Here is a 27,610-nt window from a genome sequence, read left to right on the forward strand (position 1 = left end):
ATAATCACGCTGACAAAAATTATTCGACGTAAATATATATTTGAAATACAAACATAATATGCATTTGAAAATGTGCTGGATAAAAACATTTCTAGTTACAACTTCATTAAAAATCATACCAGTTCAAGATAACATCAGCCCCTCTTCCATCTACTGCGAGGACAGGTGGGGGGGTATCCCAGAAATTATAACTCTTATTCAAATAAAAAATGTGAAAAATAAATTATAAGCATATAGGTTTCAAATATTTTATTCAGTGCCGCCGATTAATGAAAAAGTAGGGCGGCTCATTTTAGGGGGGAAATAACGACGAGTTAACCATGATAAAATAGAAACTAGCTATGAAATAGAAATAAGAATTTGTTATTTAAAGTCTAGGAGAGAACAATTGCCCCCCTTTGCCACCCTAATCTAATAAATAAAATTTTAGTTGCAAGTCCATACACACACACTTTAATCCTTATTATTAGAAAACATAGGTATGACCAAATTTATGGTTTCAAACCCTTTGTTGGCTAAATGGCTAAATTAATGTTTTGCTTAGTCACGTATCGCGACCGCTCGCCTGCACTTGATATTTGATCTCGTAGAAACACCCACAAGCTCCCTTGCTTCTAATATGACCGCCGCATACCAGAAGATAGAAATTTAGTTCCAGAACTTGTGTGCTAGTAATTTTTTCTAACGAAGATATCGGGTTAACAGAAGGCAATGTTTAAGCACTCACTGTGTTTTGGGGTTTATATCTTGTCTGGTAAGTACTATCTATTTAAATTTGCGCATTGAGCTTCACTTTAAGCACTTTGAAAGTCTAGCTCTTAATTAGAAAAAAAAGAAATATGAACGCAGTTTAAAAAATATCTGGTTCTGCTCATGAATGGAGGAAACATGAGAAGATATAGATTAGAACTAGATCCAATGCATCGGCTCTTGTTTTTTGTATTCTATTTATCCATAAGGGGGAGCTTTGGGCCGGTGTCCAAAAATCTTAATTTTTCTTGAATTTCTAGGCACTTCTTTTACGAATTATTAATACGTTTTTTATTACTATCCACCAAATGTATTCACTATTCCCCCCTCTCAAAAAAAAAAAATCATAGAAGATTCAAGTGAGGAAGTATTTTGTTTATGTGGCTTATTAGTTGGTAAATAAGTGGGGACAGCTCAGTTGTGATTTTAAAAGGTTGAAATATGCCATTTTTGTAACTTTTCCGGAGAGCCCAAAAGTGGAAAAAAGTTTATCGGCTATGGTCGCTATGAAGGAAGGAATAATGGAGATAAAGGGAATATAATCTAAACCAACTTTTACGCACTTTTCAGTGGTATACATGAAATTCTAGTATTCTGAGCTTATTCAATATTATCCTATTTTTTGGCGTATGCCTCCTTTTTCCTTGACAAAAAAGGAGACAAATGCCAGGTCCCCATGCAAAAGATCCATAAAATAATCCTCTTCTGCCATTCGTAATTGCAATAAGACCTGACAAACCAGAGACTAAACGCCCCTTATGTCTCTTTTTATCTTCACAACGGTACGAGATATGACAATTCTGACTGCAGCATTTGATTCCTCGTGCTAAGTTGACCCTTCACATATAGACGGCTCATTTTCGACCAAAATGGCATATGTCGTCCTTTGAATTATCATTGCCAAGCTGCCCCAAAATGACGTCCCTGCAGGTACCTATGTTTTGTTTTGTTTTAAGAGGAGGGAAGAAAATGGTTAAAATATTCAAGCTGTAGTCTTTTGGGGAGAGGACTAGAAACCGAAAACGTTGCTTCTCTCCGTGTACGGGCAGTCCCTGCATAATAAGGTACTTGATTGCGTTTAGCCAAACATAAGCACAATGATCTTGTGCGAAGGCCCAATTTTGGGGGAGGCAGTACAGCTCCCATAAAGCACCTCCTTCAACTGAAAATTTAAACTTTAAGACTTGAAAAATCCTGTTTTCAAATTTTAGACTCTTGATTATAAAAACAAAATTAGGGTGCACCTTTTTCAGGGAAGATATTCATTTTTGGAAGAGTTGTAGGTTAACCTTTAACGTAAAGAACAAGGGGGATCTTCATCCTTCTTAAACGTGACATCCTTTTTTCTTTTACTAATATTGACTGGTTACCAGCACAGGACGAAGCAGATAAAGAGAAAAGAAGAGTCAGAGAGAGACAGAAAGAGAGAGAGATACAGAGTGGGAAAGAGAGACAGAGAGGGGGAAAGAGAGAGACAAAGACAAATGCTATTACTATGTGAGGGCTGCCAAAATCAAAAAAAGAATTAAATGCATTAGAAATGCCATCCATGGCTAGGTTTGATCATTTGAGTGGGATGTCCTATGATTGCAATATTTTATGGCACAATTTTATACTTGTGGTGTGCGATTTTCCCTGAGTGCAATTTAGTCTGTGGACTATCTTCAATGATTGCAGTCTTTCATACACAGGGGGGCAAGTATCATGGACAAAAGTGTTTTTGTAGAAAAAAACGCGTTAATAAACAATTAAGTGTGTATGCAGTATAATCCGAGTGTTTTTCTCTTAAATATTAATATTCATCAAATGCTTCTTTGAACCTAATAGGCAATTGATATAGGCTAATAGACAATTAATATAGGCTAATAAGCTCTCAATTTTTTGCGATTTCTTTCTTATAGACTACAGAAAGCTAAAATTGAGTTGCGCGATTAATTTATTTGTGACAGGTGATAGCGACAAGCATTATTGCTTACCGTTTGATGTATTAATAAATAAATAAAAATTCTGTTACTTCCCTACCAACAATGACTAAACAATAATTAATTAAATTTTAAAGTAATTAATTGGTTAAATCGATCATCTCTTCTAGGACTCTGTTTTGCACAAGAAAACGATATTTTACAATCGTCTGCAAGCCCATTTTTTACCGAAACTGATTATGACACGATACCTACAAGTCCATTTACCCCCGAGATTGAGTATGAAACAACGATTGGATCAGAATTGAGCATAATCTCACAACCTCAATCTGGGCCTGCAACTCAAATTATTCAATTAACACCAACCTCTACACAAAAAGGGGGCCATGAGACTCTGGACAGTGAGGACTACACCAACACAATTTCTGAACCTGATGTCAAAAATGTTACAGTTGACCAAGATGAGAAGAAAGGAGGAAAGCCAACAACAAACGCAACACCATTAGCTCTGAAGGTGATTTTCCTTCTTATATAACAACTTACCGCTGCTAAAGAAAAATGGGTGTCTTAGCCCTATTTTAAAATGAATTTCGCTCATTTATGTTTATCTAATTACACATGCCGTTTTCATATGAAAGACTAACTAGCATGTGCACAGGGGAGGGGGCTAAGTGCCCGTTTCCCTTTTTTATGACATTTACGATTTATGCTTCAGTGTCTTTTTTTTCCAAGTAGCTCAACTATCTTTATAGGTTTTTTCGAACTTTTGCTCCTTCGAAAATATCAGCCTACCCGAAAAAAGGTTCAGGCATACTTGGGAGCGAAGCATGTCAAACAGTTCGTGGTAACGAACTGTAGTAAGGAGCGACCCGGCTCAATAGTAACCAAAACTCTAAAAAATGGAATTTTGATACCAATAGCTACATCAAAAGAATCGCATTTTAATGCTGGTTTTAAATATATAAGTTTCATCAAGTTTAGTCTTACCCATCAAAAGTTACGAGCCTGAGAAAATTTGCGTTATTTTAGAAAATAGGGGGAAACGCCCCCTAAAAGTCATAGAAATTTAACGAAAATCACACCATCAGATTCAGCGTATCAGAGAACCCTACTGTAGAAGTTTCGAGCTCCTATCTACAAAAATGTGGAATTTTGCATTTTTTGCCAGAAGGCAGATCACGGATGCGTGTTTATTTGTTTTTTTGTTTTTTTGTTTTTTTGTTTTTTTGTGGTTTTTTTTTGTTTTTTTTCCCCAGGGGTGATCGTATCGACCCAGTTGTCCTAGAATGTTGCAAGAGGGCTCATTCTAACGGAAAGGAAAAGTTCTAGTGCCCTTTTTAAGTGACCAAAAAAATTGGAGGGCACCTAGGCCCCCTCCCACGCTAATTATTTTCCCAAAGTCAACGGATCAAAATTCTGAGATAGCCATTTTATTCAGCGTAGTCGAAAAACCTTATAACTATGTCTTTGGGGACGACTTACTCCCCCACAGTCCCCGTGGGAGGGGCAACAAGTTACAAACTTTGACCTGTGCTTACATATAGTAATGGTTATTGGGAAGTATACAGGCGTTTTCAGGAAGATTTTTTTGGTTTGGGAGAGGGGTTGAGAAGAGGGGGATATGCTGGGGGAACTTTCCTTCGAGAATTTGTAATGGGAGAAGAAAATTTCCATGAAGGGAGAGCAGGATTTACTAGCATTATTTAAAAAAAAAAAATAAAAAATAAAAGTGAAAAACCTTTTTAGCTGGAAGTAAGGAACAGCAATAAAACTTAAAACAAACAGAAATTATTACCCATATGAGGGGCTCACCTCCTTCTAATACCTCGCTTTTTACGCTAAAGTATTTTCGGTAATTTCAACTACTTATTCTACGGCTTTTGTGATTCAGGGGTCATTCTTAATGAATTGGGATAAAATTTAAGCTTTAGTGTAAAGAGCGAGGTACTGACGATGGGGCGAATCCCCTCATATATGTAATAAAAACATGAGAATATAAAAGTTCTTTACGTAAGCTAATTTATAAGTTACGTAAATCTTTTACCAATAAAAAGATTCGTAAAAAATTAAAAGTTCTAGTTGCCTTTTTAATTAACCAAAAAATCGGGGGGCAACTAGGCTTCGTCCCCCGCTCTTTTTTTCTCAAAATCATTCGATCAAAATTATGAGAAAGCCATTGAGCCAAAAAAAAAAAAATATGCAAATTTCGTTTTGGTTATTCCTCTGCGGAGAGCCAATATCAAAACATGCATTGATTCAAAAACGTTCAGAAATTAAATAAAAAAAACAAGTTTTTTCAACTGAAAGTAAGGAGTGACATCAAAACTTAAAACGCACAGAAATTACTTCGTATATGAAAGAGGCTGCTTCCTCATCAACGCCAACGCTCATCAACGCCAACGCGTAAAGAGCGGGGCGTTGATGAGGAAGCAGCCTCTTTCATATACGAAGTAATTTTTGTGCGTTTTAAGTTTTGATGTCACTCCTTACTTTCAGTTGAAAAAACTTGTTTTTTTTATTTAATTCAATCTAAGGCCTTTTTTCTGGTGATGGAAGTAAAACTGGCTGAACTTTCATAGATTATTTCTGTTATTCGCAACTAGCTTAAAGCTGCCATACCGTTATTCGCGAGAAGAAAACAATTAGCTGGACTGAAAGTAAATCCAGTTTGCTACTAGAAAGTGATTCTGGGGAGTATTTTTTGTGCTAAATTCATATTATTACCCTCATGACTTTAATGAAAATTCTGATTCTAACTTTCTTCTTGGTAATATTATCGATTAATTCAAGAATTAAGTAATTTTTTTTTTGAAAAACTTGCAAGACAATGACTGACACCAATTATTAACACAGCTTGGTAAATAAGAATTGATTATAGCAACGGGAGTGTGGTCAAATTTTAAAAAACTTGCTTTTTCACTCGTTATTGCGACTACTAGTAAAAATTGAACTAGCCTGTCCTATTAGCCAGCTTACATTCCAATGACTTTTCGTGACTGGTATTTTTTGCCGCCAAAACACGAATTCTCGTTAAAAAAAAAAAAAAAAAAAAAAAAAAAAAAAAAAAAAAAAAAAAAAAATCCTCTCTAAATCATCAAAAGCGTAAAAAGAAATTTTATGTCCATTGTGTAGCCAAAAGGTGGTGTCGGTGTGGGGTCTCAAAAATCCTTGAAACTGCAAAATATATTTAAACCCTGCTCAATTAATTGAACAATGGCTATTAATATACCATTTCCATAATGGTATAGATTCCTTTCGAAGGCGCTTCTTATTTATTTTCCTGGGAATAAATTTTCCTGGGAATAATAATTGTATGCTAGACCAAATCCCCCCAAAGTACCCATTTAGGAATGGTAAGTATAAAAGGAGTTATTTTTGCAAGGGCTAATTAAGGAAAAATAAGCAAAATAAAAAGAAAATTATATTTATTCATCAAGAATTAATATAAAGAAGAATTCGTAAAACGTTAGGCTCGGTAAACAGATTTCTTAAAGAGTCTTTTACGCTTATTAGCTCAGTTGTATGACTGCATAAGATTGGCATAGAGGACTATTTAGTCCACACTTTTCAAACAGTTCATGGTAACGAATTGTAACTAAGGAGCGACCCGACTCATTATTAACCGAAAGTCTAAAAAACGAAATTTCGGTACTAATAGAGACATCAAAAGAATTGGATTTTTATGGTGATGTAAATACATAAGTCTTATCAAATTTAGCCCCCCTCCCCATCAAAAGCTATTAGCCTGAGAAAATTTGCCTTATTTCTGAAAAAAGGGAAAACACCCCTAAAAGCATGAATGCAGACTCGCAGCTACATTAAATTTAGTCACTTCCTTTTTTCACATATTGCGGATGCTGCGTGCACCCCGCCTATGATCGAAAATCAAATTGTTTGGGAGACAAGAAAAACTAATTTGTTGCTCCGACCTATTAAATAAAAATACCAAAATATTCCACTTGACTCAGGAAAAAATCCTTTATTCGTAGATACAAATTTCAATTACCGTAAGGAATTTGAAATTCTATAAACAGCTTATACGAGTTGTGTATGGCTCCAATTTTCTTTCTACGAGGTGTGTTACGAAGTTGAGAACGGAAAAGAGAAATTCATACGTGCAATGAGTTCTAAATGGTTGAAAATCTGTTTACAGGGTGTGACGGGTGTGTTAACGGGTGACGGGTGTGGGTTAGGCTATGGGCTACAGATTTAAGAAAGGTTGTTTTTATCTAAAACAAAATTTTACTGGCCTGCTAAAAAAAACAAAATTGGTTTATAATCAAATATAATAAACATGCATCACTTAGCTTTAATGCCCTTATAGAAAGCATGAGTATCTTGAGGCAAGACATCTAGAAATCCCGTGAGGTCATTTAACTTACATGCATCAAGTCTTAGAGTTTCTTTGTGAAGTGTAAGTATTTGAAGTTTTGGTACTTGCATAGCCCATTTTGGCAGAATGGTCCTTTCGTTCGTATGTCTGAGCTTGTTATAAACAGATCTATGAGGACTGTATTTATAGGCAACAGTCATGGTGATAGTTGATTCTCCCTTTTTACACCCATGTCTATAATCATGGAAATACTTCAATCCTGTCTACGTCTTTGAAAAACGTATGGTTTATTTTTTTTAATAGATAAGGGTAAGGATTACGCTTAGCATCCTTCATCTCATATACATTTATGCTTAGAAATTAAACGTCTCTATCTTTGCATCAGTTTTCAATTTTCTGGCGGACAGTGTCACACTCCATTTGTGTCATTCAGTGTCATTCAGTGTCACACTCCATTCAGTGTCACACTCCATTGTGTCATTTTCCCAGATACTTCTACATTACAGTCACTTCATGTATAATAGCAAAATTGACTTGTTCTAATATGAACATCCATCGCTCCACTTAATAATTGCCTCAGTGTTTGGTTATGACCGTAGCAGGTCTTCTAACCTGTAAATAACTGACGAAACTATTCGGATGCATTCAACTTCCCTTCAGTTTCGTTCCACACTGTATTCAGTTTCATTCATTCAGTTTCGTTCAATAAGTAGCAGCTCACAAGATTGTAAGAAGTCCAATTATGTACAACGAGCTACCGCTTGTAGTCAAGAGGCGACGCTCTTATTTTTAGACAAAGCAACGTAGATTCAGGTTCATGAGTTGTCACAACAATTACGCCTGAGCATTCTTTGGTTTTGTCACTGTTTTTCTCCATTCTAGTTTCTTCTTTCTTTAATGTATGATCAAAATACTCCTCTTCGGTAAGGTTCTTCAACATGAATGCCATGCACATGTCACACTGGTCCTTCTTCGGCTTAAAATCCCAATGTCCTTTTCTTTTAACAGTTGTCTAAAAAGGTCATAGCTAACACTATCACCCTCTCCTTTACTCATTTTCTCCTTATAACCATAAAAAAACTCTTTAGAAGTCCCAACTGGAAACTCAAAATACTTTTTCTTCTCACAGGCTTTACAATAGTCTAATGGGAGTTTTTGGAGGTCATCCAAAAATTATCTGCACCTTGTTTTCTTTCTGCAAAGCTTATTTCCTATTATCCAACCGAATTGAGGTTTTCTGCTGGTTTGGATTTTCTGATGGATTAATGCCGTCCTTCATTGCCTATTCAGACCAATTCTTCACTTGCCATTTGCCAATGCCAAACGTACTCAAAGAAATTTGCTTGCAAACTCTTAACATCCCCTCTGAGGTTTTCAAATTGTATTTTAGGGTTCCTTTTCTTATAGAAGTGCCAAGATCAGCTCCTTTGAATTTCTCACAATCATCGTAAGAGACAAGTGTAGCTATGTAAATCTTCTTTTGCTCTCAGAAAATTTTTGTCCAAAAAAATGCCAAACAAACTCTGCATCTCACTTTCAAGAATGATTGAACATTCGAAAACTTTAACCGTTTTAGAATCAATATTATAATGTTTGCATTGAGGGCAAATTTTCCGTTTAAGCTTTAAATCTTTAGTAGCTTTCCACTCACCATCTTTCCAGCATAATAATTCTTTATTCGATTTCCACCTGGCTTTGATCTGTCTCTGTTCCTGCTTTTTTTTAGATGATGCAATACTGTTAATCATGGAGCTTCCTTTTTCTACGTCTGAATTGTTTTCAGGAATGTCTCTTGGACTCGTATCGAGGAATGATACGTTTCCACCTTTGTAGGCAGGTATGATTAATGAGAGCATCACTTTTATTCGCTGATTCAGCCAGAGGAGATGCAATAGCAAAACTTTTGTCTTGATCCATCTGATAGTCGTGTTCGTTTCTTGAATCCAGATCAGTATATAAAACAGAATATCCACTATTTGTATTTTATAGCTCTGATTCATTAAAATCTTCGTTGGTCTGGCAGCAAGAGGTTAACACAAACATCCGGAAATGAAGTACTTTGCACTCCACTATTTGGAAGAACGGGCTGAAGCTCAGCAAATACGAAAGATTCATTGGCAATAGCCTCACTTACTCTTCCCTATTTTCTGGCGTCTTCTGATTTGGGGCTGTATTTGTCAGATAAAAATCTGATTAAAAGTTCGAGGTGTAATGATCATACTGTTCCAGAACTGGAAATGTTTTCAACAGAGAGTTTGTAACCTATTCTGATACTCTTGAAATATTCTGAGGTCCTTAATTTATTTTCAGAGGTCTAGTCCTGAAGGACTGGAACTGTTTTCAGGGATGAATTAGTCGAACAAGTTGACATGTAGCTGGAGAATTCTGGTATTTCTCAGTTCTCGCTTGAATGTTTACATTTTTTCTATTTGAAAATGAAAATATTCAAAATCAGTTGTATTAAGAATGCACAGCCTGGTTAAAAAAAGGAATAAAACTATGTCCATACAAAGAGTGCAATGAAACACCAATTTCGAACACAAACCCTCTATAAATACTGATGCCCTCTCATTTATAGGTATTGTACATTAAGTTTGAGGTTCTTAGCTCTTTACCCTAGGAACCTGTTAGAGGGTTTCGGTATCTATAGAGGGGTATCATATTATTAACAAGCTCGATTTTCTGATATAGAAGTCCTAATATATTAACAGCTCGGTAATTGTAACCTTCACTGGACTTTAACCAGTGGGCTAGGAAATGGCTATATTGCATATGCCTTTTTCTCGGAGGGCGTTCTTTCATCGAACAACATGATAGATAAATTAAGCTGCCATGATCTACTCTAAGTTAATAAAAATTATATGACTACAATGACAAATTTTCTACTAAGCGAAAACCTTCACATTATAATTGAAGTAAATCAACTGCGTAGAAGTAATTTCCCATTGACCCGTGTCAGGACGAAACAAAGCAGGGCAAAGAAAACGTGTTTCAATGGATCATGGACATGGCACCCGACTACTGCGCTGTCAAAAGCGGTTTTTTTTTATACTGAACTGGATGTGAATATATTGAGTAAATGCAACCGTGTTCGTATTAAACAGAATAAAAGAACATAATGAAAACTCCCTTCGATCATTTTTCTAGCTAGACTAGATCCTTCATCAGCCTTTAGTTTTCATGGACGTACTCTAGCTGGTTGTTTATCACTAAAACAATTATTCATCTTTTAACAAAGACCACCAGGTTTGTCGTTGAGAAGAAAAATGTTGAGCTGTTGGGCTTGTGGCTGATATCTCAAGAACTAGTCTTGCAAAGGTTACCACCATTGGGATAGGATCTCTCTTTGATTCTTTTAAAACGCAATTCATTTGACTTTTCATTTCGGTATAGTTTTAGCTCGTGATGCTTCATTTGCTAAAGGTAGATCAATGTGACAAAACACAACCTGTATTCCAACACCTTTGTCAATTTCAGAAGATACATAAGTTCTTCAATGGAAGAGTTTAACTCTGGTAAAATTATTTTTCAAGGCTATAGTTGCAGTATTACTTATCATTTTTAAATTCATTCAGGATTGGGCTACATAACAGGCTGACCAAAAAATTTAATATAAATTTATTCTGATACAACTACAGCAGACGTTATATTTTTAATCAATGAAAAAAACGGAACCCCTTCAACCTGCACCGAATGCTGCCTCAAAAGTGGAGGTTGGAAGTAAAGAATAGTGAGGCTGTATGCAAAATATGTTAACTATGATTATTCTGCATTTTATGAAGTAATAATTGTTTGCTTAGCATGTTTCCTTCTCTCCTGTTAGTTCTCTAGGCGAATACCAAAAACGATTTTAAGAAAACAATTCTTGCTTCATAATATGCAAAAAATTGTAGTTAGCACGTTGTGACTGCATATCCATTATACTTTACTGCCCCTTCCCTTTAATATGTAAACAGCCAAAATTACGTATTCCCCGAGTGTTAATTTTCGGTTCTTTCCTCCGTCACAGTTCATTTAATTTACGGGAACGCGAGTTGAAGCAAGAGTGACGCATGGCAAAGTGCATGGGAAATATATAGTTTACAGCATAGGATAAAGTATAGGGGAGCTGTACTTGAAATGTTTTAACTACAATTTACCTGCATATTCTGAAGTAAAAATTGTTTTCTTAAAATATCTCCTTCTAAACAGCGCCAATTCCAGACTTGTATGTATCTTATACACAAACGTCTAGAGCCTGATGCACCATGCACCATACGTTGCACCATATACGTTAATGCACCATGATGGAAAACAGCTAGTTGGCTAAGCTGCTTAGACAAAAGGATTAGTAAGTATTCACAGTGGCTTTTTGAAAATTGTACTGGAAACAGCAATTTTTAACCATTTCTAACCATTTAACCTAAAAGGTCTTAACCATGTTTTATTCATAATAAAAATAATCCTCTCTTATTCATCGCAAGATCACTCTATACTTTTTTCTAAGCATTGATGATGCTGACAAAGCTGCATGAAAAGATTGCTGACACAACTGGTATAAGAACCTGCCTATAAGGCTAGACCCGGACGCACAGCACGTATAAATTGTTGCCACCAGATAGTACTAAACACACACCATGCATAAATTAAGGGATTATGAAGTCTATCAGCCCGCAACTTGTATTTAGGGATTAAAATTATCAGAGATATTACGAGGTGTGTTTTACTCATTTGTCGCGATAACGCGACATAAAAAACTACATCAGATGCACATAAAAAGTCATTTTCTGTAAAAATCGACTGTAATAGATGTGCACGTAGCAGCCACGAGTGTTTATTGATATTGATTTGATTTTAATTGTCTATAGGTACTGAAGAGCTCATTACAGAGGTAATCAAATACTAGTTTCTAAAAATTCTGCCTCTTTGTTGAAAAAAGGATTTAATCAATTATTTCAATAATATTTGATGATTAAGAATACTGCGCTTGCAATAAACTTATACTATTTAGACAGTCGAAACAATAGTCATTGTTTCTGAGTAACCGATCAATGACACTTTTTTCTCATTAAATACTTTTTTTCGAAACAGGGGTTGCAACTCTTGGCTACAATAGGCTTTGGTTCGTTCTATGCTAAGCTGCAGAAACCAAATCCAACACAATGACTAATTCCTAAAATTTAAAAGAGTGTTTTAGCAAAAGTTTATGCGGTTAGACGCTATTTATACTATTTTAATGTTTACCGTGGTTTTTGTCAATCTTTTAGAAACTCAAAGTTGAAACGATACTTCAAAATAAAAGACACAATTCAAAGAATCCTTTGAAAGGAAAATTCCTTAAATTTTTAAAATTTTAAATTCTTTGTTTGATGTCAACCCAGTATCTAGGAGTATATCAGCCGTCTTCCTATAAATATGCTATGCGCCAACTTCAATGAAAATATCGTATGTGTCCCCGCTTGTATACATTTATTTTATTGAGATATTTCATCTAATTTGGCCTCTGATTCCTCATTGAAAGGCGAAAAACTTAAACAGAAACCAAAAAGTTAAACTTTTTTGAGAATCAACAGTGCCCTATCTTTTGTTTATTCGATCGGGTTCGTTTTCAAAACGATAATTCCCTTTTGACCCTTTAGGGCTTGTTTTGGGGAATGATGAGCTAGACAAAAGACAATATTTGCATCATAATAGGCTACTACTGTTTCAACTCATATTACTACTACTACCGCAACTATTATTACTACTGTTGCTACTAGTACTGCTACTAAAGTTGACGCTACTACTATTAATTCTATTGTTACTACTACCACTACTACTACTGCTACTACTGCTACTAAAGCTAAGGGTATTAAGGCGACAAATTTGAGGGATATTGAAGCTGTTTTGAACTAAATCGAAACACATTATTCCCTCGCAGGTTCTCAAAAAGACTTATCAGGAATGCTTCAGGGACGTTTGTTTGTATTAAGTTGAAACGTTTTTTGTGTGTCGGAGGGGATGTTGAAGAAAACCAAAGGTGTTATGCGGATACTGAACATGAAATCGTCAAAAGGGTGTCAAAACAATCTCTCAAGAATGGCTTAAATTATCAAGTTAGCCCTTCAGGGTAAGTTATGGCAGATTTTGAACTAATCAGAAGATACTACGTTTATACTATTAATTCTTCCACTACACTTACTGTGACTAATAACACTAAGGGTATTAAGCATTTTTAGGGAATATTTAGGGAGAGTTTCAGTTAAACGAAAGAACTATAAGCATGCAGGTTTTCAAAAGGGCGGATAAGTGATATCATAGGCAGAGCTGCTCTATCATAACTAGTAAAATCATTGAAACTATTATAGAATTATTTCGATTGGAGCTAGAGTTCTAGTGCCCTTTCTAAGAGTCAAAATGGATTACAGGGCAAGCAGCCCTCCTCCTAAGCCCATTCATTTTCCGAATACATCCAATCAACATTTTGAGACAGCCATTTGGTAACTATGTCACTTACTAATTCTCCATTTATACCTATGTGAAGTAACTATATCTTTAGGGATATTGGGTGTGTTAACCCCCCTCAGTTATGCAATTTGTCCATAATGCTTAAAAGCTAAATGATGCTATAAAACTAAATCAAAAGGTATAGTGTGAATGCTGGCCGCCAATAAAAACATCTCAGCAATATCCCAAGAACGACTAGGGGTATTAATTTGAATATTTCAAGGCTGCTACTATTATTACTTCTGCTCTAAAAATTTAACTAAACCAAAAGAGTGTATATCCAGGTTTTCAAAGAGCATAGATATAATTTTTGTGGGACTGTATTAAGGTTTAATTTTCAGGCCAATTTGAGGAGGTATAAAACTAAATTAAACAATACTATTTGTGTAAAAAATTTTCAAAGGGTGTATGTTACTAAATATTGTTGAAAAAGTTCTCCAGCATGTAAATAGCAAACCAAACTATGAACTCTTATAGAAAAAAGCCGAAAAGCCATAAAATATTATTTTCTTTTTCCATTAAAAAGACAATATTAATAAAAACAAACAGAAATTAATTTCAAAAACTTTTTCCACAAAATTAGTTTCTCAGAGAAAAGTAAAGAGCTCCATTAAACCAAAGCTGAACAGAAATAAATTCAAATAATCTTCCAAGCGTAAAACTACCAGTATTCACCATCAATAAATAAGTGAAACCCAAAACCAACAGAAATTAAAATAAATAACTGAAAACGACCAGAATATTAACATGAGTAGGGCTGCCAACCTCCATGTATTCTCAAAATCAGAACATAATTTGTATTTTGCTGAAAACAAATACATATTAAAGGCTTTCCTTTCTTAACTTTAACAAGTCAAAAATTTTTTGAGACTTTAAGAAATAAATATCAGCATATGTATATTAAACTAACAATCCACGGTCATTTGTCGCTTCTTTTTTTCAGTAAAGTGCAAATTATGTTCTGCTCTTGATAAGGCATCGGAGTTGTCAGCCCTACTCATGTTTGTTTCTGCTCTTTTTGAGTTATTTATTTTAGTTTCTGCACGTTCTGAGTTTAACTCGGTTATTTATTGTTAGTTCAGTTTATTTTGGGCTTTATTTATTTATTGTTGGTGATTTGTGGTAGTTTTACGCTAGAAAGATTATTTGGCTTTATTTCTGCTCATTTTTGGCTGAAAACTAAACTTAGGCAGAATATCAATTTGACGCTTTAAAATGAGCTTAATTAATCCCTGCGTCCTAGAATAGTCTGAAAGATCAATGGATAAACCAAAGTGTATTGGCAACTTATAAAGAGTAGAAACTGGCACTTTTATCGACAATAAAACATCGACGCTATCTAGCGTTCGGGGACACTTGGCATTTTTGAGCCTTGTAATCTTTTTTTCTAGGTCTGAAATCAGACACTTATCACTATATTAATTTTACCTACTGCAAAAATGATTTGTTTTTCATTATTAAACTGAAAAAAATGCCAAATTTTTGCCAAACTCTAGATGACGTTGAGGTTTTTTTGTCGACAATAGCGCTATTTCCCGCTCTTGTAAGCTACCCATACTCTTATGGACAAATAATAATAAAACCAATGAAAAAAATCTTGGAAAACAATGAGCCTACGGCCAGTAGAAAGAAAAAACAACCAAATGAATCTTTTTTTTGGGGTACGACTTGGTGCCTTCAGTGTTGAGAAACAAAAAGCCTGAACCATAAAAACTGGGAGATGCTGCATATATTATTACATATATATATTATATTGGTTATTTTCATATTAGTTTTTCAATTGGTTAGTTTAATTAGTAGTTATTGTGTATATTGTTTTTTTTCTTTTGATTCTTTTTTATTTTAGATTTGTGCCTTTTTAAGGTACTGTTTAGATTCTTTGTTCCTCAGCCCTAAGGATCCTTTTTTGTATAGAAGTAAGATATTTATTTGAATTTTTTCTTTTCCTTCCTACTGTCCATATAAAGCTTACAAAGCTTTTCAAAAATGTCTTCTTTGGTTCTGGAATTAAGAACTGGTTCAAGAATTTCTTCTTTGGTTCTGGCAGTTTGAATTTGGATCTCTTAGACCATACTAAGCCATGAAAAATTAACTAAGCCTATTTTAAAACGTTAAGTTGATCTTCTTTTGAATTTTGATTTGCCACTTAGCACCTTTAACAACATGATTGCAACCTTTATCCAATGGTCTATCAATTATCCCTGTCGTATTGAAAAGGCTCTTAGATAGTCATTCAAGTGAACCAGCCCAATTAAACTTGAATAATCGAATTACGAGGAAAAAATTCTTGAACTGTTCTACACTTTAAGATCTCCATTCTCCGGATTTCTACAACTTAGCTGTTTTTTCTCTTATGCTCTCTATATGATTAATGATTTTTAATCAATTCATTCTTTAACAATTTTCTTGATTTTACACTCCCTTTTCCTCGAAAAAACCTTCCAAATCAATTAATATGCGCAAGATACTATGCAGCCTTTAAGAGACCTTAAAAGACTGCAGCACCAATCTTGAAAATTAACCGATTTTCAGAAAATAAATGATGCTTCTAAAACATGTTTTTACACTACATTTACAGACATAATCCAGTGAAGTTTTAGCGCAAAAAAAAGTTAAAAATGTTACAAAAAAGTTGCGCGCACTAGAAAAGATGTGATTGCATTTTTGAATTAAGCATTAAAAGTTACAGTCAACAATGAAAATTTTTCCTAAACCATAGATAAGAAAGCTAATTTTTGAACAAGAAAATAGTTAAAAACTTCCACAAAACTGATCTGTCATTTTAAGAAGTTCTATTAGAATATAAGCTTTATAATTTAATTTAAGTTTAATTTAAGAATATTAAACTGAAAAAATTTTAATTTTAATCCCTTTGTTTACTTTAATTTACTTTAATTTCGATGTAGTTTGTCTGACTTCGGTAATTATATTTTAAATCTGAATTATAGACGACAGACGTGTACATTATGGATTTACTGGACTTGAAAAGCCAAGAAACCCTCTGCGTAGTCTCACTCATTTTGAACTCCTCAAACCTGTCTTGGTATGGCCAGAGTGGATTTCAAGAAGCATTGGTAGAAACACTGAAAAATAACCTGGTAAGACCAAATTTCACAAATGTATCTCTATATGTTCGGGGTTTTATACTTTGTGTTTTATATGTTTATTGCTTTTTTGTGCATAGATTATCACTAAGGTTGCTGAAAATGAGATTAATATTTTTCTAAAATTGAAAAGAACAACGACAAATTTTCAAGTTACCTCAAAATTTCAAATTCAAAATTTTTCAAATTGAAAAATTCAAATTTCAAAATTTTTACATAAAATGGAATATAAAATAGAAAAAAATGGAATATAAATTTCCATTTTGACATAAACAATAACCAGTAACTAACTTATCTTAATTTTTATTGGTTCAACTGTAAAATTTCCAGGTGTTTGTTGTTCTTGCTGCAAATCAAAGTGATAAAATTGGACTCCTATACATACCGAGAATATTGCTGGAATGAAAATATGTATCACCTTTCAAAAATGTATTTTTCCTACCTTAAAGTATCCTGTTACCAGCCAAATTAGCGTCAGTAACAATAGACTTTATAAAATTCAAGTTTGATGAGGTAATGTTCATGACTAACTCAAAATAGAAAAAGGTTTTAGCGATTTGATAATCTTTTTATTGTAGGTCCATTTTATTGACTAAGGAAATAATTACAAGAAATTTATTGATCAATATATAAATAATAGGAAAAGTGCCAGCATCACGAGCCCTTTGAATATCAAAAATTCCGCTTTCTGAGGTTTTCCGTACCGAAAGAGCCTGATTTCCCGAGCTCTTTACGATCCTAATTGAGCTAAATGAGGAATATTAAAAATACAAAAAAGTAAAGTAAGTAAGACGGCACGATACCCTTAAGGTCCAAACTGGCGGTGCTGCGTTTCATGGCCCTTCAGCCAGGAAGCGCAATGGGGGGTTGGGGGCCAACCATCCTGTGCTTTCACACACCCTTCCTGCTTACCTTCCCCAGATGTCTTAGGTACCCATTTAGAGCTGGGTCGACTCTGGCTGAGCTTACAGAGTCAAGCCACTGACCCCCGTCCCAAACTAAATAACTGGTCACAACTGGGATTGAACCCGTGCCCCTCGGACACCTCCCACGCCAGCGCGCCAACCACTCAGCCAGGACGGCTTGCTGAAATGAAAACCACAGCGGGCTTTTTAATAGACAAACAACGCATGAAGTTATCCTCATTTCTTGTTATTTGAATGGAATATAAAGAGCTAAGACTGCATAATATAAACACAGCTATGTACAGTATATATGTACGGAATCTTTAGTTTGGGTCAGTTTCACAGCATAAGAGACATTGGGTATCATCCTTTCTCGCTTTTGTAATTCGAATTTGTAAGAGACAAATAATCCTGGACTTATAAAAGTATAAAAAATTATCACTGAAAAAGAACAAATGAAAGTAAATAATGTCTTGGGGTGGGAGAAATACCCGAAGTTCTAGCAATAGTAGGCTGAGCTAGCCAAGGGCGAGGCTGGGAGCATGTATGTGCGGCTCTTCGCTCGACAAAAGAGCTCCCTCCTGGCGGTATACTACGATAATGATGGCTAACTTTTTCATAAAGACGCCAGCATTTTCTTGGTAAACATTCTGAAATTAAAGAACATTAGTTTTCAAAGAAAAAAAAATCCCAGGCCAATCAATAAATATGTTTATGAAATTTTATTTCATGACCTTGAAACTTATTAGTAATTATATCCAAAGATAACATTAGAAACATTCATTTTTATTTGGCAAAAATACCATAGCTTAACAAGTCTATGTAAAAAACATCTAGCAAAGATTCCTACGTTGAAAGTATTTTAATAAACATTTAAAATGAATGAATACAGACGTTTTGAACTAAAAGTACACTTCTTCTGCAGCTTAAAAGATGTCTGATTCCAAAGGTTAAATTCCTTTATATTAACTTGAAAATAGATAGCGCTCAAAGTTCAATTTTGACTCATCGCGTAAAAATTAAGATTGCCCATTTAGTTTTGTCAGGAAGGCTGTATTTGAGGGTAATGAAGGGATCTTTCTGCTTTCGAGTGTCATATATACCCCTTAAGGAACAACATAACCCTGCTAAATAGAAACTGTTGAGAATTAGAAGAGCTGGGGCTAGGAGTCTTGATAGTGTGGAAACCCTTGTGACCATCCAGTTTGCTTCCAAAATAACGATTTTTAGTATGAGTAAGCTAATTAGACAGGGTTGCCATTTCGATGAAAAACCTTCCAAATTTTTATCATTATTTGTCTCTTTGACCAAAAACTACCAAATAAGAGTTGCATTTTTTCCAGTTTTGAATGATTTAAAAACTTTTTTTAATGCTTAAATTCAAGCCTAAAAGGCATTCTTGTGACTAGAAATTCTATAAAACTTCAACTAGTCCGTTTATAATAACATAAAAAAAACTAGTTTTTTTTAACTGAAAGTAAGGAGCGACATTAAAACTTAAAACGAACAGAAATTACTCCGTATATGAAATGGGTTGTCCCCTCCGCAATCCATCGCTCTTTACGCTAAAGCTTTTAATTGTTTTAAAAAGCAGAATTGTGGCAAAGAGTCAAACTTTAGCGTAAAGAGCGAGGGATTGTGGAGGGAACAATCCATTTCATATGCGGAGTAATTTCTGTTCGTTTTAAATTCAAAGATCAAAATTTTGATCTGTTGACTTTAGAGAAAAATGTGCGTGGGAGGGGGCCTAGGTGCCCTCAAATTTTTTGGTCACTTAAAAAGGGCACTAGAACTTTTCATTTCCGTTAGAATGAGCCCTCTTGCGACATCCTAGGACCACTTGGTCGATACGATGACCCCTGGGGAAAAGAAAAAAAAAAAAACAAACAAACAAATATACACGCACCCGTGATTTGTCTTCTGGCAAAAAATACGAAATCCCACATTTTTGTAGATAGGAGCTTGAAAAAAATGGAATATAAATTTCCATTTTGACATAAACAATAACCAGTAACTAACTTATCTTAATTTTTATTGGTTCAACTGTAAAATTTCCAGGTGTTTGTTGTTCTTGCTGCAAATCAAAGTGATAAAATTGGACTTCTATACATACCGAGAATATTGCTGGAATGAAAATATGTATCACCTTTCAAAAATGTATTTTTCCTACCTTAAAGTATCCTGTTACCAGCCAAATTAGCGTCAGTAACAATAGACTTTATAAAATTCAAGTTTGATGAGGTAATGTTCATGACTAACTCAAAATAGAAAAAGGTTTTAGCGATTTGATAATCTTTTTATTGTAGGTCCATTTTATTGACTAAGGAAATAATTACAAGAAATTTATTGATCAATATATAAATAATAGGAAAAGTGCCAGCATCACGAGCCCTTTGAGTATCAAAAATTCCGCTTTCTGAGGTTTTCCGTACCGAAAGAGCCTGATTTCCCGAGCTCTTTACGATCCTAATTGAGCTAAATGAGGAATATTAAAAATACAAAAAAGTAAAGTAAGTAAGACGGCACGATACCCTTAAGGTCCAAACTGGCGGTGCTGCGTTTCATGGCCCTTCAGCCAGGAAGCGCAATGGGGGGTTGGGGGCCAACCCTCCTGTGCTTTCACACACCCTTCCTGCTTACCTTCCCCAGATGTCTTAGGTACCCATTTAGAGCTGGGTCGACTCTGGCTGAGCTTACAGAGTCACGCCACTGACCCCCGTCCCAAACTAAATAACTGGTCACAACTGGGATTGAACCCGTGCCCCTCGGACACCTCCCACGCCAGCGCGCCAACCACTCAGCCAGGACGGCTTGCTGAAATGAAAACCACAGCGGGCTTTTTAATAGACAAACAACGCATGAAGTTATCCTCATTTCTTGTTATTTAAATGGAATATAAAGAGCTAAGACTGCATAATATAAACACAGCTATATATATATATATATATATATATATATATATATATATATATATATATATGTAGGGAACCTTTAGTTTGGGTCAGTTTCACAGCATAAGAGACATTGGGTATTATCCTTTCTCGCTTTTGTAATTCAAATTTGTAAGAGACAAATAATCCTGGACTTATAAAAGTATAAAAAATTATCACTGAAAAAGAACAAATGAAAGTAAATAATGTCTTGGGGTGGGAGAAATACCCAAAGTTCTAGCCATAGTAGGCTGAGCTAGCCATGGGCGAGGCTGGAAGCATGTATGTGCGGCTCTTCGCTCGACAAAAGAGCTCCCTCCTGGCGGTATACTACGATAATGATGGCTAACTTTTTCATAAAGACGCCAGCATTTTCTTGGTAAACATTCTGAAATTAAAGAACATTAGTTTTCAAAGAACAAAAAATCCCAGGCCAATCAATAAATATGTTTATGAAATTTTATTTCATGACCTTGAAACTTGTTAGTAATTATATCCAAAGATAACATTAGAAACATTCATTTTTATTTGGCAAAAGTACCATAGCTTAACAAGTCTATGTAAAAAACATCTAGCAAAGATTCCTACGTTGAAATTATTTTAATAAACATTTAAAATGAATGAATACAGACGTTTTGAACTAAAAGTACACTTCTTCTGCAGCTTAAAAGATGTCTGACTGCAAAGGTTAAATTCCTTTATATTAACTTAAAAATAGATAGCGCTCAAAGTTCAATTTTGACTCATCGCGTAAAAATTAAGATTGCCCATTTAGTTTTGTCAGGAAGGCTGTATTTGAGGGTAATGAAGGGATCTTTCTGCTTTCGAATGTCATATATACCCCTTAAGGAACAACATAACCCTGCTAAATAGAAACTGTTGAGAATTAGAAGAGCTGGGGCTAGGAGTCTTGATAGTGTGGAAACCCTTGTGAGTGGCGAACTGATTTAATAAAAAAAAAATATCCAAAACCATCCAGTTTGCTTCCAAAATAACGATTTTTAGTATGAGTAAGCTAATTAGACAGGGTTGCCATTTCGATGAAAAACCTTCCAAATTTTTATCATTATTTGTCTCTTTGACCAAAAACTACCAAATAAGAGTTGCATTTTTTCCAGTTTTGAATGATTTAAAAATTTTTTTAATGCTTAAATTCAAGCCTAAAAGGCATTCTTGTGACTAGAAATTCTATAAAACTTCAACTAGTCCGTTTATAATAACATAAAAAAAACTAGTTTTTTTTAACTGAAAGTAAGGAGCGACATTAAAACTTAAAACGAACAGAAATTACTCCGTATATGAAATGGGTTGTCCCCTCCGCAATCCCTCACTCTTTACGCTAAAGCTTTTAATTGTTTTAAAAAGCAGAATTGTAGCAAAGAGTCAAACTTTAGCGTAAAGAGCGAGGGATTGCGGAGGGGACAATCCATTTCATATACGGAGTAATTTCTGTTCGTTTTAAGTTCAAAGATCAAAATTTTGATCTGTTGACTTTAGAGAAAAATGAATGTGGGAGGGGGCCTAGGTGCCCTCAAATTTTTCGGTCACTTAAAAAGGGAACTAGAACTTTTCATTTCCGTTAGAATGAGCCCTCTTGCGACATCCTAGGACCACTTGGTCGATACGATGACCCCTGGGGAAAAAAAAAAAAAAAAAACAAACAAACAAATATACACGCACCCGTGATTTGTCTTCTGGCAAAAAATACGAAATCCCACATTTTTGTAGATAGGAGCTTGAAAATTTTGCTGTGGCGTTCTCTGATACGCTGAATGCGATGGTGTGATTTTCGTTAAGATTCTGTGACTTTTAGGGGGTCTTTCCCCTATTTTCTAAAATAAGGCAAATTTTTTCAGGCTCGTAACTTTTGACGACAAAGACTATATTTGATGAAACTTATATGTTTAAAATCAGCATGAAAATCTGATTCTTTTGATGTATATTTCAGCATCAAAATTCCGTTTTTTAGAGTTTCGTTTACTATTGAGCCGGGTCGCTCCTTACTGCAGTTCGTTACCACGAACTGTTTGATAACATCCTCAAAATTTACTACAAATCACGGAGAAATCTTCCCGAAAGCTAAAAGATAAAACTAGTGGCAAATTCCTAAGGATAGTAATTACATTTTCCTTAGCTAAAAGTTGCCCTCTAAATCACACAACTCATGGGGCTGGTATGCCTCTGTCCCCTTCCTTTGATTCCGTTTATTATGACAGATGGCTATAATAAACGAAGAAAAGCCTCAAGAACGGAGAAAAATGCTTTTAATGGTTTTATTTTCATACATAAATTGGATGAAAAAAAGACCTGGAATTAATCAGAATTGAAACGTTTTGACCACAAATTGTATTTACATTAAAGGCTTCAGTGACTTAAATTTTAGAACGGAAATTGAGCCTGTCTAGAATTATCCATCGGGTGCTAGGGGGTTATTTTTCCCTAGTTTAAATCGGAATTTTTATTTGGTAACAATACAGACGTTTTGAACTTGAAATACACAGTCATAAGAATGTCTTTTAGGCTTGAATTTAAGTATTAAGAAAACATTCTAAATCACTCAAAACTGATGAAAATGCAACTTTTAAATCGTAGTTTTTTGTCAAAGAGACAAAAATGAAGTGGAAAATGAAGTTTTTTCCTTCAGACTTGGAATAAATCAGAATTGAAATTTTTTTGAGCACTGATGCATTCACATTAAAGGCTTCAGAGACTTTCATTTTGCAAAAAAAAAATTCTCAAATCATCTGTGGTCATAGAGAGTGTATGTTTCAGCCCCCCTTACCCTGGCTCCATGGTTATGCCTAATGGCGGCCGGAGACTTAAAAATGAAGAAGAAAAGTGTTTTATAATTTTTATGTTCACGTGTCTAATGGGATAAAAAGAACGCAATAAATAAAAGTTGGAGTACTTTTGAGTATTGACTCTATCGATATCAAAGGCGTTAGAGATATTTGTTTTAAGACGTAAAGTAAATCCGTCTACATTTTTACAGGGGAGAGGGTAAGGATTAGTTTTTTTGTTATTTTTGCCAAAAAAGTAAAATTTTTTTAAATGTTGTACTACGAAGCGTTCTTGGTCTTCCAGTGCAGTTGGTAATGGTGATTAGGGGTTGATCCTTTGTTCTATATGGGCATTATTAACTCGAAACCATCATAACAATAATAAAGACATCATATATTATCCGACAATGCAGAGAGTGAGTGGTGGGGGATGGGATTTGCTTTGGACCAAATTTCTCTTTTGATTACTCTTATGAGACTCATTACCATTTTCAGGTTTTTTTTTATCAAATGAAAGAATGACACAGTCAGCTTCAATTTAATTTTTGTCAGACTTTTTTTTGTGCTATTTTATCTTAAAATTTCAAATAATAAAATTAATTTTTAATAAAATAAATAAAGTGAAATTAATAATATGTTAAAATTCACAATTTTGGTTCGATGTTCCAACCAACTATCAGTAGTGAATCATTTTAGATACCAGAAGTATTGAGTTCAACAACTGTTGCAGCACTTAATATCTAGCTTTTTGCAGTTGAAACGTCAGATGTAACCTAGTAACAAGCGAATTTTATTATAAATCTATACCTGCAATTATGATGAGTCCTCTATCCCTCGACCTGAGCTGGGCGTGTGGGGTTTAAAATATAGGATAACACAGAAAACTATAAAAGATGGAAACAAAAGTGGTTACTTGACAAATCATATGCGCGTGGTTTAATACTTTCAATATCCAAAGAATGTCAAAATTGAAAAGGGTGAGGAACAAGATATGCCCTCGAGGAACTGTTCCTAAGATTATAAAAATGTCAGAACTCACCATCAATATTTAGGCTAGTTTTCATTCAAGATTTATAAGATTCTAGACGTCTGAAGGCGCCGTCCATCGTCTATTATCCCTTTCCACGTAACATCTTAGTTCACAAAGTCAAAAAGTTCACGAAGGTCCGTGAAAAAAGTCAACAAAGTTTGAGTTGTCTCTTGCTTATCTCTAAACGATCTTATAGAATTTGACGAAGACTGACTATCCGGTCGCATCATCAAGTAACTGAAGTCTGTCTGACTTGAGTGTTTTCAAATTGTCACATTTAAGATTTTAAATGTGAAGGGGACCGGGCGATACATCTCGAAAGTATGTTCATAATGCTCGGTCCCTTGAAAATTTCGGATTATGGTCTCCTAATTTTCAGAGAAATAGGTATTCGATTATCAGAAGTCAGAGACATCTAGTTCATCAGCAAAAAGCTCTAGTACAAATTTTATATACGATATATTTCTTTTAAACCTAAGAGAAGGGTTTCTGAAAATCCTGAAAAGTCCAGGTTAAGCCGTCTGAATTTGTCAGTCAAAATGTCAATAACGATAGATATCTTTCAACATCAGTAGTCTAAGGGACAATAATCCGGAAGGAACTTCCTTATTTTGGGCACTAAATCTTCCCTATACTACAGAGGGAACCTCCTTATTTGGTCATTTGAGGTTGCATATGCTGAAATAGAGCATTAACCTAGAAACATAACCAGCCGCCCTGAAAGGTATCCGACACTTTTGGGTGAATGACCTACCTATTCCTGTCAGGACATGATAAGCAAATATTCGATCTTCATTGAAAAAAAAACCCTTGTCCAGTTATTATAATGTTTAATATTCAAGTCATGACAATTATATGAATAAATTTTTCTGTCATTTGAAAATAACGTTTAGTATTGGCGTGTGCATAAAGCTGAAAATAATAGAGTCTCATATATTTTAAGCAATTATACGACAGCACTTGATCATCCATGTTCCACCTCTAAGGGTTCCAATGCCCCTCCCCCAGCTTTTTGCTCCCTTTTTTGTATTTTTTTTAATTTTAATTTTTTTAACTTAAATTTTTTATTCATGTCTTCAAATGACAAACAAGATACGTAAATCATGTGTGATATTTTCGAAATGCGAAATGAAGATAATAAAGATATGTTAGTCGTGAAATTTCCTGTTAGAAAAATAAAGTTCTTAGTGACATTTTTTCTTTTTTTACTTCAGGATATTTTTTGGACTCAGAATTTTTAGGCTATTAGCAGCTGGTTCTATCAAATGATTTTTTGGAAAGGTGGTCATATAATCATAGGTAGTGATATTGATAAAAATTTTAGCCATGTTTTGTTATAAAAATTTCTTCAAGCGCTACCAAAATCTTGCATAGTATTATCAAAATCTTGCGTGACATTATCAAACATCTTCCATTCCATTATCAATCTTGCATGGTATTACCAAATCTTGTCTAGTATTATCAAAATCTTGTCATATACTATGAGAATCCTCTCTGGTATTGTCGAAACCTTATATGGTATTATCAAAATCTTGCGAGCTATTAACAAAATCTTGTTTGGAAATATTAAAATCTTACCTGATATTAACAAAACATTTTCTGGAACTACTAAAACTTGTCTGATATTAACAGAATCAAGAATGGTGCTATCAAAGTCGTATATGGTATTATCAAAATTTTTCCAAGTATTACCAAAATCTTGCGTGGTATTATCTAAATCTTTTCAGATATTATGATAATCCTCTTTGGTATTATAAAAATCTTGCCAGGTAATAAAAAAAATGTGTGTGGTATTATAACAATTTTGCCAAGTATTACCAAAATCTTGTGTGGTATTATCAAAATCTTGGGTGATATTATCGAACATCTTGCATTGCTTTATCAGAATCTTTCCTGGTATTACCCAATTTTGTCTAGTATTATTAAAATCATACTAGACAAATTTTGCTGTGAAACTTGCGGTGATATTATAAAAATTTTGCCAAGTATTATCATTTTTTGGACTGAATTTTTTTTATTAAAAAATTAAGTAAATATGTAATATAATATAAATATAATATAAATATAAACAAATATATTATGTTAAAAAAAATCTATTCACTTTGATGACATCAGCCTTTTTTCTAGTTAATTAAATCCCCCTCCATTAATTTTGGGTAAATTCCAGTATCAAACTGGTCTAAAATTGAGTATTATTATACTAATTAATTTTATTTAAACTGACCTGAGTTGATATTTTTGTAATAGCTATAAGCATATAACTAAATTTTAATATCTTTACATCACTACATTATTTTTACTAATAGAAAACAGTAAAAAAAAATACCTATCAGCTACAGTTTCGAACCCGGGGTTTATCATCCAACAGCTTGTGGTAACGAACTGTAAGTAAGGAGCAACCCGGCTCAATAGTAACCAAAACTGTAAAACGAGAATTTTGATAATAATAGAGAAATAAAAAAAATTGAATTTTTATGCTGATTTCAAATATATAAGCTTTACCAAATTTAGTCTTACCTATCAAAAGGTAAGAGCCTGAGAAAATATGCCTTTTTTCAAAAAAGGGAGAAACAGCCCCTAAAAGTCATAGAATCCTAATGAAAATCACGCCATCAGATTCAGCATATCAGAGGACCCTACTTTAGCGGTTCCAAGCTCTTATCTGCAAAACTGTGGATTTTTTATTTTTTACCAGAAGAAAGGTCACGGGCGCGTGTTTATTTGCTTAAATTAGTTTTTTTGGTAAAACTTTAGTTTCGTTCCAAGCTGTCTAAAGTGCGTATTACTGCAAATAGCAAGATTCTGATGATCGCATATTGTTTCTTTGTCATTATTAGGGAAGTGTATCCATTATTTAGCTATCTAAAATTCACCTCCAACAAGACTAAAAATGTGTAAAGTGGGCTTGCTTACAGATAACATTACCTATAGAGCGAAGCGTATTAGTCCATGAGCCCCGCGGGTAGCGGGGCGAGGTCTGTATTCTATATTTATTCAACAATGAGTGATAAAACCAAAAAAAAAAAGAAAAAACCTCAAATGAGGTTTATTAAATAAATATAGAATACAGACCTCACCCCGCTGCCCGCGGGGATCATGGACTAATACGCTTCGCTCTATAGGTAATGTTACCTGTAAGAAAGCCCACTTTACGCATTTTTAGTTTGCCCCATGGAGGAGGTGGGTTAACCAGAAATGGATGTGCTTCTAGAATTAGCATTTTTAAGTGCTCTAAACTAAACACATACCTTTTTTCCCAGGGGTGATTGTACCAACCCAGTTATCCTAGAATATTGCGAGCGGGCTCATTCGGACGGAAATTAAAAGTTCTAGAGTCGTTTTAAGTGACCAAAAACAATCGGAGGGCAACTAGGCCCTCTCCCACTCTCAA

The 27,610-nt window shown here is 34.4% G+C and overlaps 1 protein-coding gene across 1 annotated transcript in view; it reads left to right on the forward strand.

The window, feature by feature from the left end:
• The first annotated feature begins 554 nt into the window (after positions 1–554).
• LOC136032701 (uncharacterized) overlaps positions 555–27,610 on the forward strand; it is a 78,408-nt gene continuing 51,352 nt past the window's right edge. Inside the window, exons 1-3 of the mRNA XM_065713005.1 lie at positions 555–754; positions 2,843–3,186; positions 16,419–16,568. Of these exons, the coding sequence (XP_065569077.1) occupies positions 712–754; positions 2,843–3,186; positions 16,419–16,568 (537 nt within the window). The 5' untranslated portion in view covers positions 555–711. The remainder of the gene's footprint in view (positions 755–2,842; positions 3,187–16,418; positions 16,569–27,610) is intronic.

The sequence above is a fragment of the Artemia franciscana genome, chromosome 11 (assembly GCF_032884065.1).
Source record: "Artemia franciscana chromosome 11, ASM3288406v1, whole genome shotgun sequence".
Taxonomy (NCBI): domain Eukaryota; kingdom Metazoa; phylum Arthropoda; class Branchiopoda; order Anostraca; family Artemiidae; genus Artemia; species Artemia franciscana.